The sequence below is a fragment of the Trachurus japonicus genome, chromosome 7 (genome assembly GCF_045865225.1).
Source record: "Trachurus japonicus isolate A0001 chromosome 7, Traja_1.0".
In the NCBI taxonomy this organism is placed as follows: Eukaryota; Metazoa; Chordata; class Actinopteri; order Carangiformes; family Carangidae; genus Trachurus; species Trachurus japonicus.
Genome location: NC_140913.1, coordinates 34,344,631 through 34,358,136, shown reverse-complemented (window position 1 = coordinate 34,358,136; position 13,506 = coordinate 34,344,631). Strand labels below are relative to the sequence as shown.

At 44.7% G+C, this 13,506-nt stretch overlaps 1 protein-coding gene across 2 annotated transcripts in view; it reads left to right on the top strand.

Annotated features, from left to right (window-relative positions):
* spryd3 (SPRY domain containing 3) overlaps positions 1-13,506 on the top strand; it is a 94,869-nt gene that overhangs the window by 65,631 nt on the left and 15,732 nt on the right. For both annotated transcript variants that reach the window (XM_085782982.1, XM_085782983.1), the window contains exon 8: positions 2,617-2,674. In XM_085782982.1, the coding sequence (XP_085639108.1) occupies positions 2,617-2,674 (58 nt within the window). The remainder of the gene's footprint in view (positions 1-2,616; positions 2,675-13,506) is intronic.

Here is a 13,506-nt window from a genome sequence, read left to right as displayed (position 1 = left end):
GACAGAGACATGATCAGCTCAGAGAGAAGCAGCAGATCCTGACAGATCCACACACTGGTTCTAACACAGAGCACTGGGAGACACTGGGAGACACTGGGGGACACTGGGAGACACTGGGAAACACTGGGAGACATTGGAAGCCACTGGGAGACACTGGGAAACACTGGGGGACATTGGGAGACACTGGGGGACATTGGGAGCCACTGGGGGACATTGGGAGACATTGGGACCACTGGGAAACACTGGGAGACACTGGGAAACACTGGGGGACACTGGGGGACATTGGGAGCCACTGGGAAACACTGGGGGACGTTGGGAGCCACTGGGAAACACTGGGGGACATTGGGGGACATTGGGAGCCACTGGGAAACATTGGGAGACACTGGGAGACACTTGGGGACACTGGGAGACATTGGGAGACACTTGGGGACACTGGGAGACACTTGGGGACACTGGGAGACACTTGGGGACACTTGGGGACACTGGGAAACACTGGGGGACATTGGGAGCCACTGGGAGACACCAGGGGACATTGGGAGCCACTGGGAGACACTTGGGGACACTGGGAGACACTTGGGGACACTGGGAAATACTGGGGGACACTGGGATACACTGGGGGACATTGGGAAACATTGGGGGACACTGGGAGACACTTGGGGACACTGGGAAACACTGGGAAACATTGGGGGACATTGGGAAACACTGGGAGACACTTGGAGACACTGGGGGACATTGGGAGCCACTGGGGGACATTGGGAGCCACCGGGGGACATTGGGAGCCACTGTGGGACACTGGGAGACACTGGGGGACACTGAGAGACACTTGGGGACATTGGGGGACACTGGACTGTAGCTGATGTAGTTTTTTGTGTTCCACATGTTGATGAGCTGCAGCTCCACATTAAACGTTTAGATTCATCAGTTCCTCATTGGTCTGAATCTGGAGGAGAGATTGAGGTTGAGAGCAACGACACCAAACAGCAGCTGACTGCAGATGTTTCTGAGGTAACAAATGTATTGAGTTGAAGAGTCTGTGATAGATTATTCCAGCAGCAGATTTAGTGAGTTTGGAGTTTGTGGGGAAACTCCAGTCCATTAGATAAGCAGGTGAATGGGCTGGCTACAGTCCGTTTGACCAGTTGAATGAATGAGGTGTGATGACAGGTTGGAGTAGCTACACCACAGTGGCCAAACAAAAACAGAGTTTTACAAGTGTTTGTAAAAGGAAAATCTCTGGTTTATCAAACATCACAGTGACTCAGAGTCTTTACTCAGTAGTTTAGTTGAAGCAGCTTTGGCAGTGGGACAGAAATGTGGGACGGGTGTCCACAGACCGGTCAACAGAGGTGCTGAGAGATCTGGACCAGGTTTTGGTTTCAAAGAACTTCCTCTTAGACCCATAAAAAGGCAGATGGATTGGTTTAACTCTGTCCTCTCCAGATGTGGTGTCTCCTCCTCTGTGTCTCTAACCCTCCTCTCCTCCATGTGCATCATCTGTTTCCAACGACGAAGCCGGTGAGAAATCAATCCATGGAGCGGTGGATAAGGTTATTTATCATCTACCATGTTACCATGTGTATATCTGTGTAGTCTTATCTGTCATAAACAAGAGATTACGGGTTACGGTTGGTTTTCAGCCAAGAGACGGTCCATTCTCCCTGGAACTAGTTACAACTCACTGATTTAAAGGGACATTTCAACATTTTGGCAAACTTGTCCATTGCCATAATCCCTATAGTCATAGCAGTAGGTTCGTTACCTTTAATTGTCGGTGCAAGCTATTTTTAGAACGGCGGAGCAGAGCCGTGAGCTGCTCAGAGCTACGCTACGGAGGATCATGGGATTTCTTGGTTTCCCTCATCAAACTCATCAAATACACAATCCAACAACTCCACAACACTCTGGTGGACAAGTTGTGACCTGCACATTCACCATGCTATGAGATAATAACACAACGTTACCAGACAGAGTTGTTTTAGAGGGAAATACAGAGACTGCTTGATGAAAAACTGTCCCTGAAGGCAACGTGCATCAGCGGTTTTGCATGAATTTCCCTCTAAAACAACTCTGTCTGATAACGTTGTGTTATTATCTCATAGCGTGGTGAATGTGCAGCTCACAACTTGTCCACCAGAGCGTTGTGGAGTTGTTGGATTGTGTATTTGATGAGTTTGATGAGGAAAACCAAGAAATCCCATGAGCCTCCGTAGCGTAGCTCTGAGCAGCTCACGGCTCTGCTCTGCCGTTCTAAAAATAGCTTGCACCGACAATTAAAGGTAACGAACCTACTGCTATGACTATAGGGATTATGGCAATGGGCCAATTTGCCAAAACGTTGAACTATCCCTTTAACCAGCACTACGACACATGGAGCTGAGTTAAGGTGGAAATCCTGCAGAGTTCCTCTTGAAGGTTCTTGAGGATCCTTCAGAGTCCTGGTTGTTTCCTCCACACTTTGTTTAGGACTTCTAGAGGTCAATGAACTTTGTTGTTGCTTTTCCCACATGTGTGTCTTTGTGGTTCAAAGTGAAACTACCTGCTGTGAGCAACAAGCTGCAAGCTCTCTGCGGTGAAGATGCGTATCAGTGACCTCTGTGTTTATTTCTGTCTGTGCAGGACTACCCGAGGAACAGACACCCAGGATGGAGCCGGGGCTCGGTGGCCTACCATGCAGGTAAGAGCTCCGCCATACTCCTCTTCTCTTCTCTGTCTTTGTCTTTGTCTCTCAGTCTTTTGTGTCTCTCAGAAACAGGTACTGTATGTGTTTTATTTTCTTTGTGTGTGTGGAATTCCCCTGTAGTCTTACTTTCATCGAGACACATGAATCGGATATACTTCCTCCAGAGCCGTCTATCTGCTGCCTTTAGATGCTAACATCACAGGACGCCGCCTCAGCTGGATGTTAAGGTGCCTAGTGCAAACAGAGATCAAGGAGGATTGCAGGCAGATGAAAAGGACGTAGGGCAGATAAAAGAGACGGTGACAGCATCAGAAAGAGGAGGAGGATCAAATCTCCATCTCTTTCTGTGGGAGTTTGCTGATCTAAATATCTCGAAGTGATGAACCGAAAAGACACAAAAAAAACAGAGTTTAGTCAAAGTTATCTTTATCTTCCCATGCTTCCACATACACACGCAGACACACACACACACACACGTTCGGTCTTGGTTGTTTGTGACCACAGGCCTGTGAACATTATCTGCACAGGCATCTGCACAAACCCCCTACAGCTCCATACCAGGCCTCAGCATCCCTCGCTATCAGTGCTAAGAGATTAGCTACGTATCAAACGCTGCTGCTCCGATAGCAGCAGAGCGGCAGCTACAGTCGGCCGGCCGGTGGTTGTTATTACACCGCAGTGGGTGAAGCTCACTCTTTATCTGACGATCCTCTGTCACAGTCAACATCTTGTTAGTCTTATCTGAGTGAAGCAGTTAGGAGCTTGCTGGCTTTTATCGGCGTTATTTTTGGTCGTCTGAAGCATCCCATTGTTAATCTATCTCACAGGAGATTTCTGCTGCCCTCACTCACTCTCTCAATGATTCACACGCCACACAGTAGATGCCATTTTCCTCCGTGTCTATGTTTTTCCACCAGGAAATGTGTATGATTTTATTTTTAGAGGAAGGTTTATACACTCTCTTCTTCCAGCTGACCTCTAAATCAGCTATCAAAACACATTTTCTTGTTCACTCCGCACATTCCGTTCGTGTTTGAGTCGATGTTTATCGTCCTAAATCCCCGTATCCCTTTCGCAGATTCCATTTATACTTGAGATACATTAATAATAATAACAGTTGATGCCGGGTGTCTTGTCGGGGGGGGCCGTGGATGACGCCTCATTGCTGAGTGACAGACGAGACCGGTCGTTCACAGAGACTGAGCGCTGCCGGTCCCAGAGGTCTAGCGCTGCGGTCGGCCCGGTTTGGCTGCTGCGCGGTGGACACCACAGAAATGTGCACGCCCCAGCACAGCTCCCATTAATCTTATTTGTTAGAGACTAAAATGATGTATGTGGTTTTCCACGCTGTGTGTATGAGGTTTGCCTTCCCATGCTTGGGTTAAAGAGCAGGGTCCCATCCAGCTACTTAAAATCAACAGCCGGGGCCTCGTCGCCTTCTCCTTCTTCTTCCTCGTCGCCTTCTTCTTCTTATTATTATTCTTCACGTCTCCCCTCGCATCTGAATGCATCCCACATTTCTCTGAACAGCTGAGGACCTTCAACAATCTCATGCAGGCGCTCTCTGGCAGGATGACAGAGCCTTAATGTATACACAGTACTATTATATACGGTACACTTTGTTCCCCTGGTTTCTATGACATGTGGTTTATTAATGTTTGTGGCTTTTATTTGACCTCAGTAAATATAACAGGACTTATCTCCATACTGAAGCTCATTGTTGTGTTGTTATCATACCCTGAGTGTGTGTTTGTACTGGTTTTATCGTTATAGCAGATTTAGATAATTTACACCGTGCAGCCTGGAGGCAAATACATAAATTACATAATGACTCACCGCAGCTCTTATTATACTGAACATGTACAGTTTGACCTCCGAGCTCCACTTGTGTCACCTTGATTTATGCTGCGTTGTGTTGGGCACGTGACCAACGTCGACCCGGATCACATGTTTGATTCACATCCAGATGCGTTCCAGCTCTGCACACAGAGAGAGAATATTCTACTAGTACTACTTCTACTACAACTGTTGCTGCTCTAACTGTAGCTGTAGCTGTAATTGTAGCTATTTTTTTCAAAGCTTTATTTCAATTCACAATAGGCTATGTCATACATTTCAATTTGAAATTAAATTCACATCAATGTAGTAGTTGTAGCTATTGTAGCTGCTGCTGCTGCTGCTGCTGCTGCTGCTGTAGCTGTAGTGGTAGTTGTAGCTGTAACTAGCTGTAGCTGTAGTTGTTGTTTGTAGCTCATTTCATTTCATGTAGCTGTAACTGTAACTGTAGTTGTAGCTGTTGTAGTTGTAGCTGTTGTAACTGTAACTGCTGTAGCTGTAACTGTAGCTGTTGTAGCTGTAACTAGCTGTAGTTGTTGTAACTGTAACTGTGCGTTCCCCCCCAAAGCTTCCAAAGCGTCAAAACGCCAAGTCAATTCATTTTCAACGAGAGCCCGGCGACACGAGCGTCCAAAGCGTCAACAGGCGTCGCCGCGCTTCCAAAGCGTCACCAGACGAGAAGTCCGTCGGCTGCCTTTTTTTGGTATTTCGGCTCCCCAATGACCAGCGCGATCAAACTTTGACGTCAGTCACGTGACGAGCGGCCAAAGCGGCTGAAAATCTTTGCCATTTTGGGAGCTGTCTTGTCTGATGCCCAGCCTCGAGCGTTTTTGACGCTTTGGAAGCTTTTGGTGTGAACGCACAGTAACTGTTGTAACTGTAACTGTAGCTGTTGTAGCTGTAACTAGCTGTAGTTGTAGCTACAGCTGTTGTAGCTGTTGTAGCTGTTGTAGCTGTAACTAGCTGTAGCTGTAGCTCAGGGTTGCCAACTTTTGGTCCTGGGCTGGAGTGAGATTCTGTTGGTCTGTTAGCGGGGGGGGGGGGGGGCAGGGGGGGCTGTCTATAATAATAATAATTATAATAATAGTTATGAATAGTTATGTTTATTGTAGTTTTTCTCTCTGTGTCTCTCTCTCTCTCTCTCACACACACACACATTATACCTGCAAACTGAGTAGGCTAGAGGTGTAATAGGTGACAAAATATATCCCTCTAGGGGGGTCTGGGGGCACCCCCCAGAAAAAAATTGTGATTTTAACATGTATTTGAAGCATTCTGGTGTACTCTGAGAAGAAAATAAAGGGAAAACACAACATTTGCTTCAGATAAGAAGGAAAAAAGCAGATCTGTGGTTCCTATCATTGTATGGCTGGAGTGTATGAAACTGGTCTAGTGGGGAGCTCTGGCTTTTGGCCTGGACCAGCCTATTGACCCTATTAATATATGAAAGGACAGAACAGACATGTCCTGTGATTTTCAGTCTTCTATTACAGCCTGATGATACAAGTCAGGTCCTGAAATGTGTGTTTCTCTTCTGTAATAAACATTCTACATACCCATTCAGAGTTTGCAGGTATGGCACACGTGCATGCATGCGCACACACGTACACACACACACACACACACACACACACACACACACCTGTTGCTGCGCTGTCTCTCTCCTCTGCTCTCTGGACTGAGCTGCCTGGCTGTGCTTTTGTGCTACCCAGTCTGCATCTTGATGTTATAGTTTTCAACGGATTCGGACCAAGTCGGGTCCAGGCTTCAGCACCGTGCCGCTGTTGGTGGTGGTGGTGGGGGGGGGGGGGGTCGCGGATCGACAACTCCCCGTCCTACTGTGCTGTGATCACAGGCTTGAGCAGCCGTCCAATCGACACGCGGATAAGCATCACGCACGTCGCACACCAATCAGAGAGCCTATTGACGAGTGCCAAAGCTTGCTTTAAATTTTTTTTTTTTTTTTTTTGGCCAAATCGCTTGATTTTGGCGTGAGAATTGTTTGAGTGGCGTGAGAGCGTGAGACAGGACCTAAAAGCGTGTGACACACGCCAGATGCGTGAGAGTTGGCAACCCTGCTGTAGCTGTTGTAGCTGTAACTAGCTGTAGTTGTAGCTGTAGCTGTAACTGTAGCTGTTGTAGCTGTAACTAACTGTAGTTGTAGCTGTAGCTGTAACTGTAGCTGTTGTAGCTGTAACTAACTGTAGTTGTAGCTGTAGCTGTTGTAGCTGTAACTAACTGTAGTTGTTGTAGCTGTAGCTGTAACTAGCTGTAGGTGTAGCTTTAGCTGTAGCTGTTGTAGCTGTAGCTGCTGTAGGCGTAGCTTTAGCTGTAGCTGTTGTAACTGTAGCTGTAACTAGCTGTAGGTGTAGCTGTTGTAGCTATAACTGTAGCTGTAACTAGCTGTAGGTGTAGCTGTAGTAGGTTTAGCTGCTGTACATTTAGTTGTAGCAGTAGCTGCTGTAGCTGTAGCTTTAGCTGTAGCTTCTAATATGGTTTATAGTATGAGAGCTCTCTGGCCGGGGCCGGTGTTTCCACAGTGTTTGTACTGGGACTCAGCCCAGTCGGACCTCCATCCTATGTCTTGGCTCATGTCGACTCGGCTGGTTAATGGGCTGTGTGGCGCTGCGGGCCCCTGTCAGGCCTCGTGGGCCCCTGTGGGCCCTATCAGGAGCAACCAGCCATCCAACCAGTGAGTGCTCCTCAGCAAGCCTCATTAACCCTGTCACCCCCTCCAAACCCCCATCAGTGACTCACACGTGCTATGACTCAACACCCGCAGCCCCCCACCACCGCCTCCATCCATCCCTCAGCGCCGATACGAGCCGGCAGCAGATAATAGAGCTCAGTCTAACTCCTGTGTCGGTCTAATCTGATCCCAGCTCAGGTTCTTATTCAATAGCAACATGTCGTGCAGGGTGATCGTATCGTCCTCTGACCTAATGGGACAACAATGGATCTGGATGACGTCGTGTATGTGTAACACTTTACAGCAGGTCCCAGGCCAGCTACTGTCACTGTCAGGGCTGCTGATAATCAATATTCATCACTATAACACACTGTTTCCTCTAGTAACTGAGTCATTTATTCATTATTTGCTTTATATTGTAATTCCTTAAAGGGACAACGAGGAGTTTCTCCATCGGCAGAATGAAAAATTCCACAACAATAAAAAAGTCTCACGTTAATGTGGATGAATCTACATTACCCACACTTGTTAAAGGGACAACGAGGAGTTCCTATTCGGTTATAAAAAAGTCTCACGTTAATGTGGATGAATCTCCGTTAGCCCGGCGACACAAGCGTCCAAAGCGTCAACAGGCGTCGCCGCGCTTCCAAAGCGTCACCAGACGAGAAGTTGAGCCATGTTAACTTTAGGGTAATTAGCTATGACGCGGTTCGGCGGCAACCTGTCAGAATAGAGACGTCCGTCGGCTGCCTTTTTTTGGTATTTCGGCTCCCCAATGACCAGCGCGATCAAACTTTGACGTCAGTCACTTTTGGGAGCTGTCTTGTCTGATGCCCAGCCTCGAGCGTTTTTGACGCTTTGGAAGCTTTTGGTGTGAACGCACAGTAACTGTTGTAACTGTAACTGTAGCTGTTGTAGCTGTAACTAGCTGTAGCTGTAGCTCAGGGTTGCCAACTTTTGGTCCTGGGCTGGAGTGAGATTCTGTTGGTCTGTTAGCGGGGGGGGGGGGGGGCAGGGGGCTGTCTATAATAATAATAATTATAATAATAGTTATGAATAGTTATGTTTATTGTAGTTTTTCTCTCTGTGTCTCTCTCTCTCTCTCTCACACACACACACATTATACCTGCAAACTGAGTAGGCTAGAGGTGTAATAGGTGACAAAATATATCCCTCTAGGGGGGTCTGGGGGCACCCCCCAGAAAAAAATTGTGATTTTAACATGTATTTGAAGCATTCTGTTGTAATCTGACAAGAAAATAAAAGGGAAAAGACAACATTTGCTTCAGATAAGAAAAAAAAGCAGATCTGTGGTTCCTATCATTGTATGGCTGGAGTGTATGTGGGGAGCTCTGGCTTTTGGCCTGGACCAGCCTATTGACCCTATTAATATATGAAAGGACAGAACAGACATGTCCTGTGATTTTCAGTCTTCTATTACAGCCTGATGAATGAGCCACACTTGTTAATGGGCCCATTTTCGATAAATATATCGTTCTGTCTATCGTTATTTTGTTATTATTAGTGGTGGCGGTGGCGAGTCATGAGAATAACGCAGCCAAATCGCCGTTTATGGAACTACGACGGTATGTGAACCTCTTTGAACCTCTGACTTTAATTATCGATGAATGAAAACATGAGTCCGTCTTGCGCCGGTCAAAGAATTTTACGGTGCACGCGGAGGCTCATAAATGTAGTGTGAAAACGCTTCGCTTTTCCAAAACTCCTCATTGTCCCTTTAATGGCTCCATTTTTGATAAATATATCGTTTTGTCTCTATCGTTATTTTGTTATTATTAGTGGTGGTGGAAATGCTGGGCGAGCCGACCAGCGTTTCCTTACTTTCGGTTTCGCGGATGCTGCCCGGCGGGTCATGAGAATGACGCAGCTGAATCGCTGTTTATGGTCGGAACTACGACGGTATGTGATCGTCTTTGAACCTCTGACTTTAATTCTTGATGAATGAAAACATGAGTCTGTCTTGCACCGGTCAAAGAATTTCACGGTGCGCGGAGGCTCATAAATGTAGTGTGAAAACACTTCGCTTTTCCAAAACTCCTCGTTGTCCCTTTAAGGACAGGAGAAAAAGGAACTTTTTTTACTATTTAAGTAAGTCATGTTTATTTTTATAACTCTTTTCACAGATAAAATAGTGCAAAGTGGCAAAATAAAGCAATTCAAATAACAGATAAATACAACACACGTTAAAAATATAAAAGCATACCAATAGGATAACGTAACCGAGGCAACCAAGCTGTTATTAGTGTGAATGCTGGAAGCATTCACACTATTGTTATTCGGTTCGGCCATTTTCTGCCTTTCTTCGTCATGTAACTAGTCCTTCATACTTTGTGCTATTTCAACAATTCAAATATCAAATTGTTCAGCCTTTTCGGGACAGGTGTGCTATGTCTTTTCTCTTTTCAACTATTCATACTTTTTGCAATATTCAACTATTTCTGATTTTTTTTCCCCATAGAGAATGCATTGGAACAGTCTTGAAACTCTTCAAATCTTCTTACTTCTTTCAGCCTTTAAAGCGTCCACATACTTTCAGCTAGAGACTTCATTCAAATTCTGAGCTGTAGACAAACTTCTAATGTATTCATCCTGTATGTACAACTTTTTCATAGCTTGTACCGTTTTTGAGATAAATCCTTTAAAAGCACATGAGGATTTCTGACAAATTTCACACTTTTCAATGAGTGTGTATGGGGTTGGGTCAGAGTGAGTGACATCATCGTTAGAGTGAGAGGGATCGAAAAAACATTCAGGATTTTTTCTGGATAAATTGCCAGCACGGCCACAAATTAAACTCTAGACACATGATTTCCTCACCGGTTTGTAGCCACACTTGTTGTGTCTCATTTAATGTGCTCAAAACAGCAGACAGACTTACAGAATTGTCTCTATGAGCCTAATTGTGCAGCTAGACCCGCTCCAGTGGCTCATCCACTTCAATAGAAAAGTAGGAGCTGATTTTTTTAGAAAAGCAGAAATGCCCCCCTTTTCTACCTTGCGACCCTGAGAAAAGTTTTTGCCCTACAAACATTTAATGCACATTGCCTCGCTCAGGAAGGTCTGCTTGCCCAGATGGTCAGATGGCCACATTCTGATAAGAGGTACGGTTCTCTTTTTCTGGGCTGTTTTGGGAAGCTGCTCCGAGCTCAAATCTCTCTGCTCTGCTCTGCTCTGTGTGCAGTTGGTCCAGCTGTAGCGGCCAGCTCGTTATCAAAGTCTATAAATAGAACAAGTGCAGGTGCAGCCTGGCCGCTCGTTAAGATGTTTTTAAACACAGCCCCACACACACACATGATAAACCAGACTGACAGAGAATGTCCACGCACAAACACAGGCATCACACTCACACAGACAGACACACACAGACACTCACACACAGTCACACATGCACACATACACAAACAGATAAACACACAAACACAACACTGTTCCACACAGTAAAATGTAAGCATGGTAGTCGCCATGGTAACTTCTGAGGGCAGGCTGCCACACAGGTGTAATCAATCAGATCATTAGGGAGAGAGGAGTTTTGTGGCGCTTAAAGGGATAGTTCACCCTAGAATGATATTTCGCTCATTATCTACTCACCCTCATGTTGACTAAGGGCTGGAAGAATTCTCAGAGTCCTCCGTCCCTTCTCTGAGTTACAGGGGGTCTTGGCGTAGCAGTGCATGTCCATATAACGGTTGCAAAGGGACACCAGAGCTCTTCGTAAAAAAACACACACAAAAAAACATCCAAATACCTCCATGCTGCTCGTATGTAATGTCCGTCTTGTGCTGAAGCCCCAAATTGCGTAATTGTACCGAAAAAAATTAAATAAGTCTATATTTTAAGCTTGTTTGTAGCGGAAGCTTCTCGAAGCTCCTCTTCCTGGTCCGTCCAAATCGCGCGTGATTCGCAGTAACCGCACTGACGCCGGCGCAAATCACGCGAGATCATGGAGGTATTTGGATGTTTTTTTGTGTGTGTTTTTTTACGAAGAGCTCTGGTGTCCCTTTGCAACCGTTATATGGACATGCACTGCTACGCCAAGACCCCCTGTAACTCAGAGAAGGGACGGTGGACTCTGAGAATTCTTCCAGCCCTTAGTCAACATGAGGGTGAGTAGATAATGAGCGAAATATCATTCTAGGGTGAACTATCCCTTTAACAGTTTTACTTTCTGCACATGTACACGCAGACAGAGAGACCGTCAGACTCACACACACACACACACACACAGGTTTTCAGCTCAAATTCATCAGGCTCTCAATTAATTTATACTTTTGATGTAAACATCTCCAACAATTTATATTTTTCTCATGAATTTAAGTTCAGACGTTTAGTCTTTCCAACTCTATTAATAGTAGTACAATTACAGGTGGAGCCTGGGACATAGGATGCAGCTTTTAACATGTGTCCTATCTATCTATCTATCTATCTATCTATCTATCTATCTATCTATCTATCTATCTATCTATCTATCTATCTATCTATCTATCTATCTATCTATCTATCTATCTATCTATCTATCTATCTATCTATCTATCTATCTATCTATACCCCTCCCTATTTTTTAACCCCTCTGTCTCCTTTCTTTCTTTCTTTCTTTCTTTCTTTCTTTCTTTCTTTCTTTCTTTCTTTCTTTCTTTCTTTCTTTCTTCTACTCCTTCATTTGTATTTTACGTAACTTTTTATATCCTTCCCTCTCTATCCATCCATCCATCCATCCATCCATCTACCTCTTTCTATCTATCATCCCCCTCTCTCTTTTTCTTCTTTCTTTCTTTCTTTCTTTCTTTCTTTCTTTCTTTCTTTCTTTCTTTCTTTCTTTCTTTCTTTCTTTCTTTCTTTCACTCCATTTCTGTCTTTTTACTTCTTTGTTTGTTTGATTGTTTCTTTCTTTCTTTCTATTCCTTTTCTCTTCCTTTGTTTTTACTCCATTTCTTTCTTTCTTTCTTTCTTTCTTTCTTTCACTCCATTTCTGTCTTTTTACTTCTTTGTTTGTTTGATTGTTTCTTTCTTTCTACTCCTTTTCTCTTCCTTTGTTTTTACTCCATTTCTTTCTCTCTTTCTTTCTTTCTTTCTTTCTTTCTGTCCTTTTCTTTTTTTTTCTCTTGTTTCAATCTTTCTTTCTTTCAACAATTTCTTCAGCTCATTCAGCATTGCTTCCAGCATTCACACCATTTCCATTCTTGGAAATGTTTTTTCTAGTTATTATCAATTGATTGACACAACGTTTCAGATTGCCTCATATCAATGATAACATCTTCTCTGTAAACAAACCAACTGTGGTTCCAGGTAGTTTCTTATCAGTATTGATCCATCTGCTGATTAGTTCCCTTGGTGATGATGATGTAGACTCACAGAACATCTGACCCGGGACCAGTTCAGTGTGTGTGTGTGTGTTATTGTGCGTGTTCTTCACACACAGGCCCAGGAAGTGGATGTGTGTGTTCTACATCAGCAGCTCCACACTGTGTTGCAGCTGCAGGAGGAATGTATAGTAAATTCTGTGGAGCTTGTTGCGTGGGTGTGGGATCATGGAGGAACATAAATATTGTGTTTGAATCTTTCATGTTGCAGTGTGTGACTGTGTGTGTGTGTAGTCAGTCATTGTTGCCCGGGCAGGGAGGGAAGCCCAGTCTTTTCCAGACAAACTCTCATGTTACGAGAAAAAGGCTGTTTTCCTATTCCCAGCTGGTGCGAGGCGAGCGCTCAGCCAGGTTCTCTGAGCCGGAGCCGCTGCCCTTTCCTCCTATGGGCCGCGCTCCAAACCCCGCACCGCGCTCCCATCCAGTTTTCACCCTTTTGTTGCTCCAAGGATGAACTCGGATCCAGCACCTGGTGGCGGTCACGCTCTCTGTTATTCTTACCCCCCCCCCCTCGCTCTTATCATCTTATTTTCATTTTCATTTCATTTTTGGTTTATTCCATTCATGGTATACATTCTTCACATGGTTGCACAAAATTACATAATGTACACATAGTCACCATGAATGAAAAGGAGCAAGATGAAGAAAACGTATAGTACCTGCCCCTCTCTGTTGTTATAATTACATTGGCTTACTTCAACACCAATATTATACCTTATTTCAAAATATTAAAGATGATGAAACATAGTTGTGACAAGAAAACAAACAAAACACCACTCGTCTATCTATCTTTTTCTCTTTCTCCTTCTTCTTCTTTGTAGACGCTTATCTTTTCTTTTTTAAACATTTTCTTAAACTGAGACATACTTGTACAACTTTTCAATTCCTTGCTTTGTGAATGCCATAGTTTTACACCTGCAACA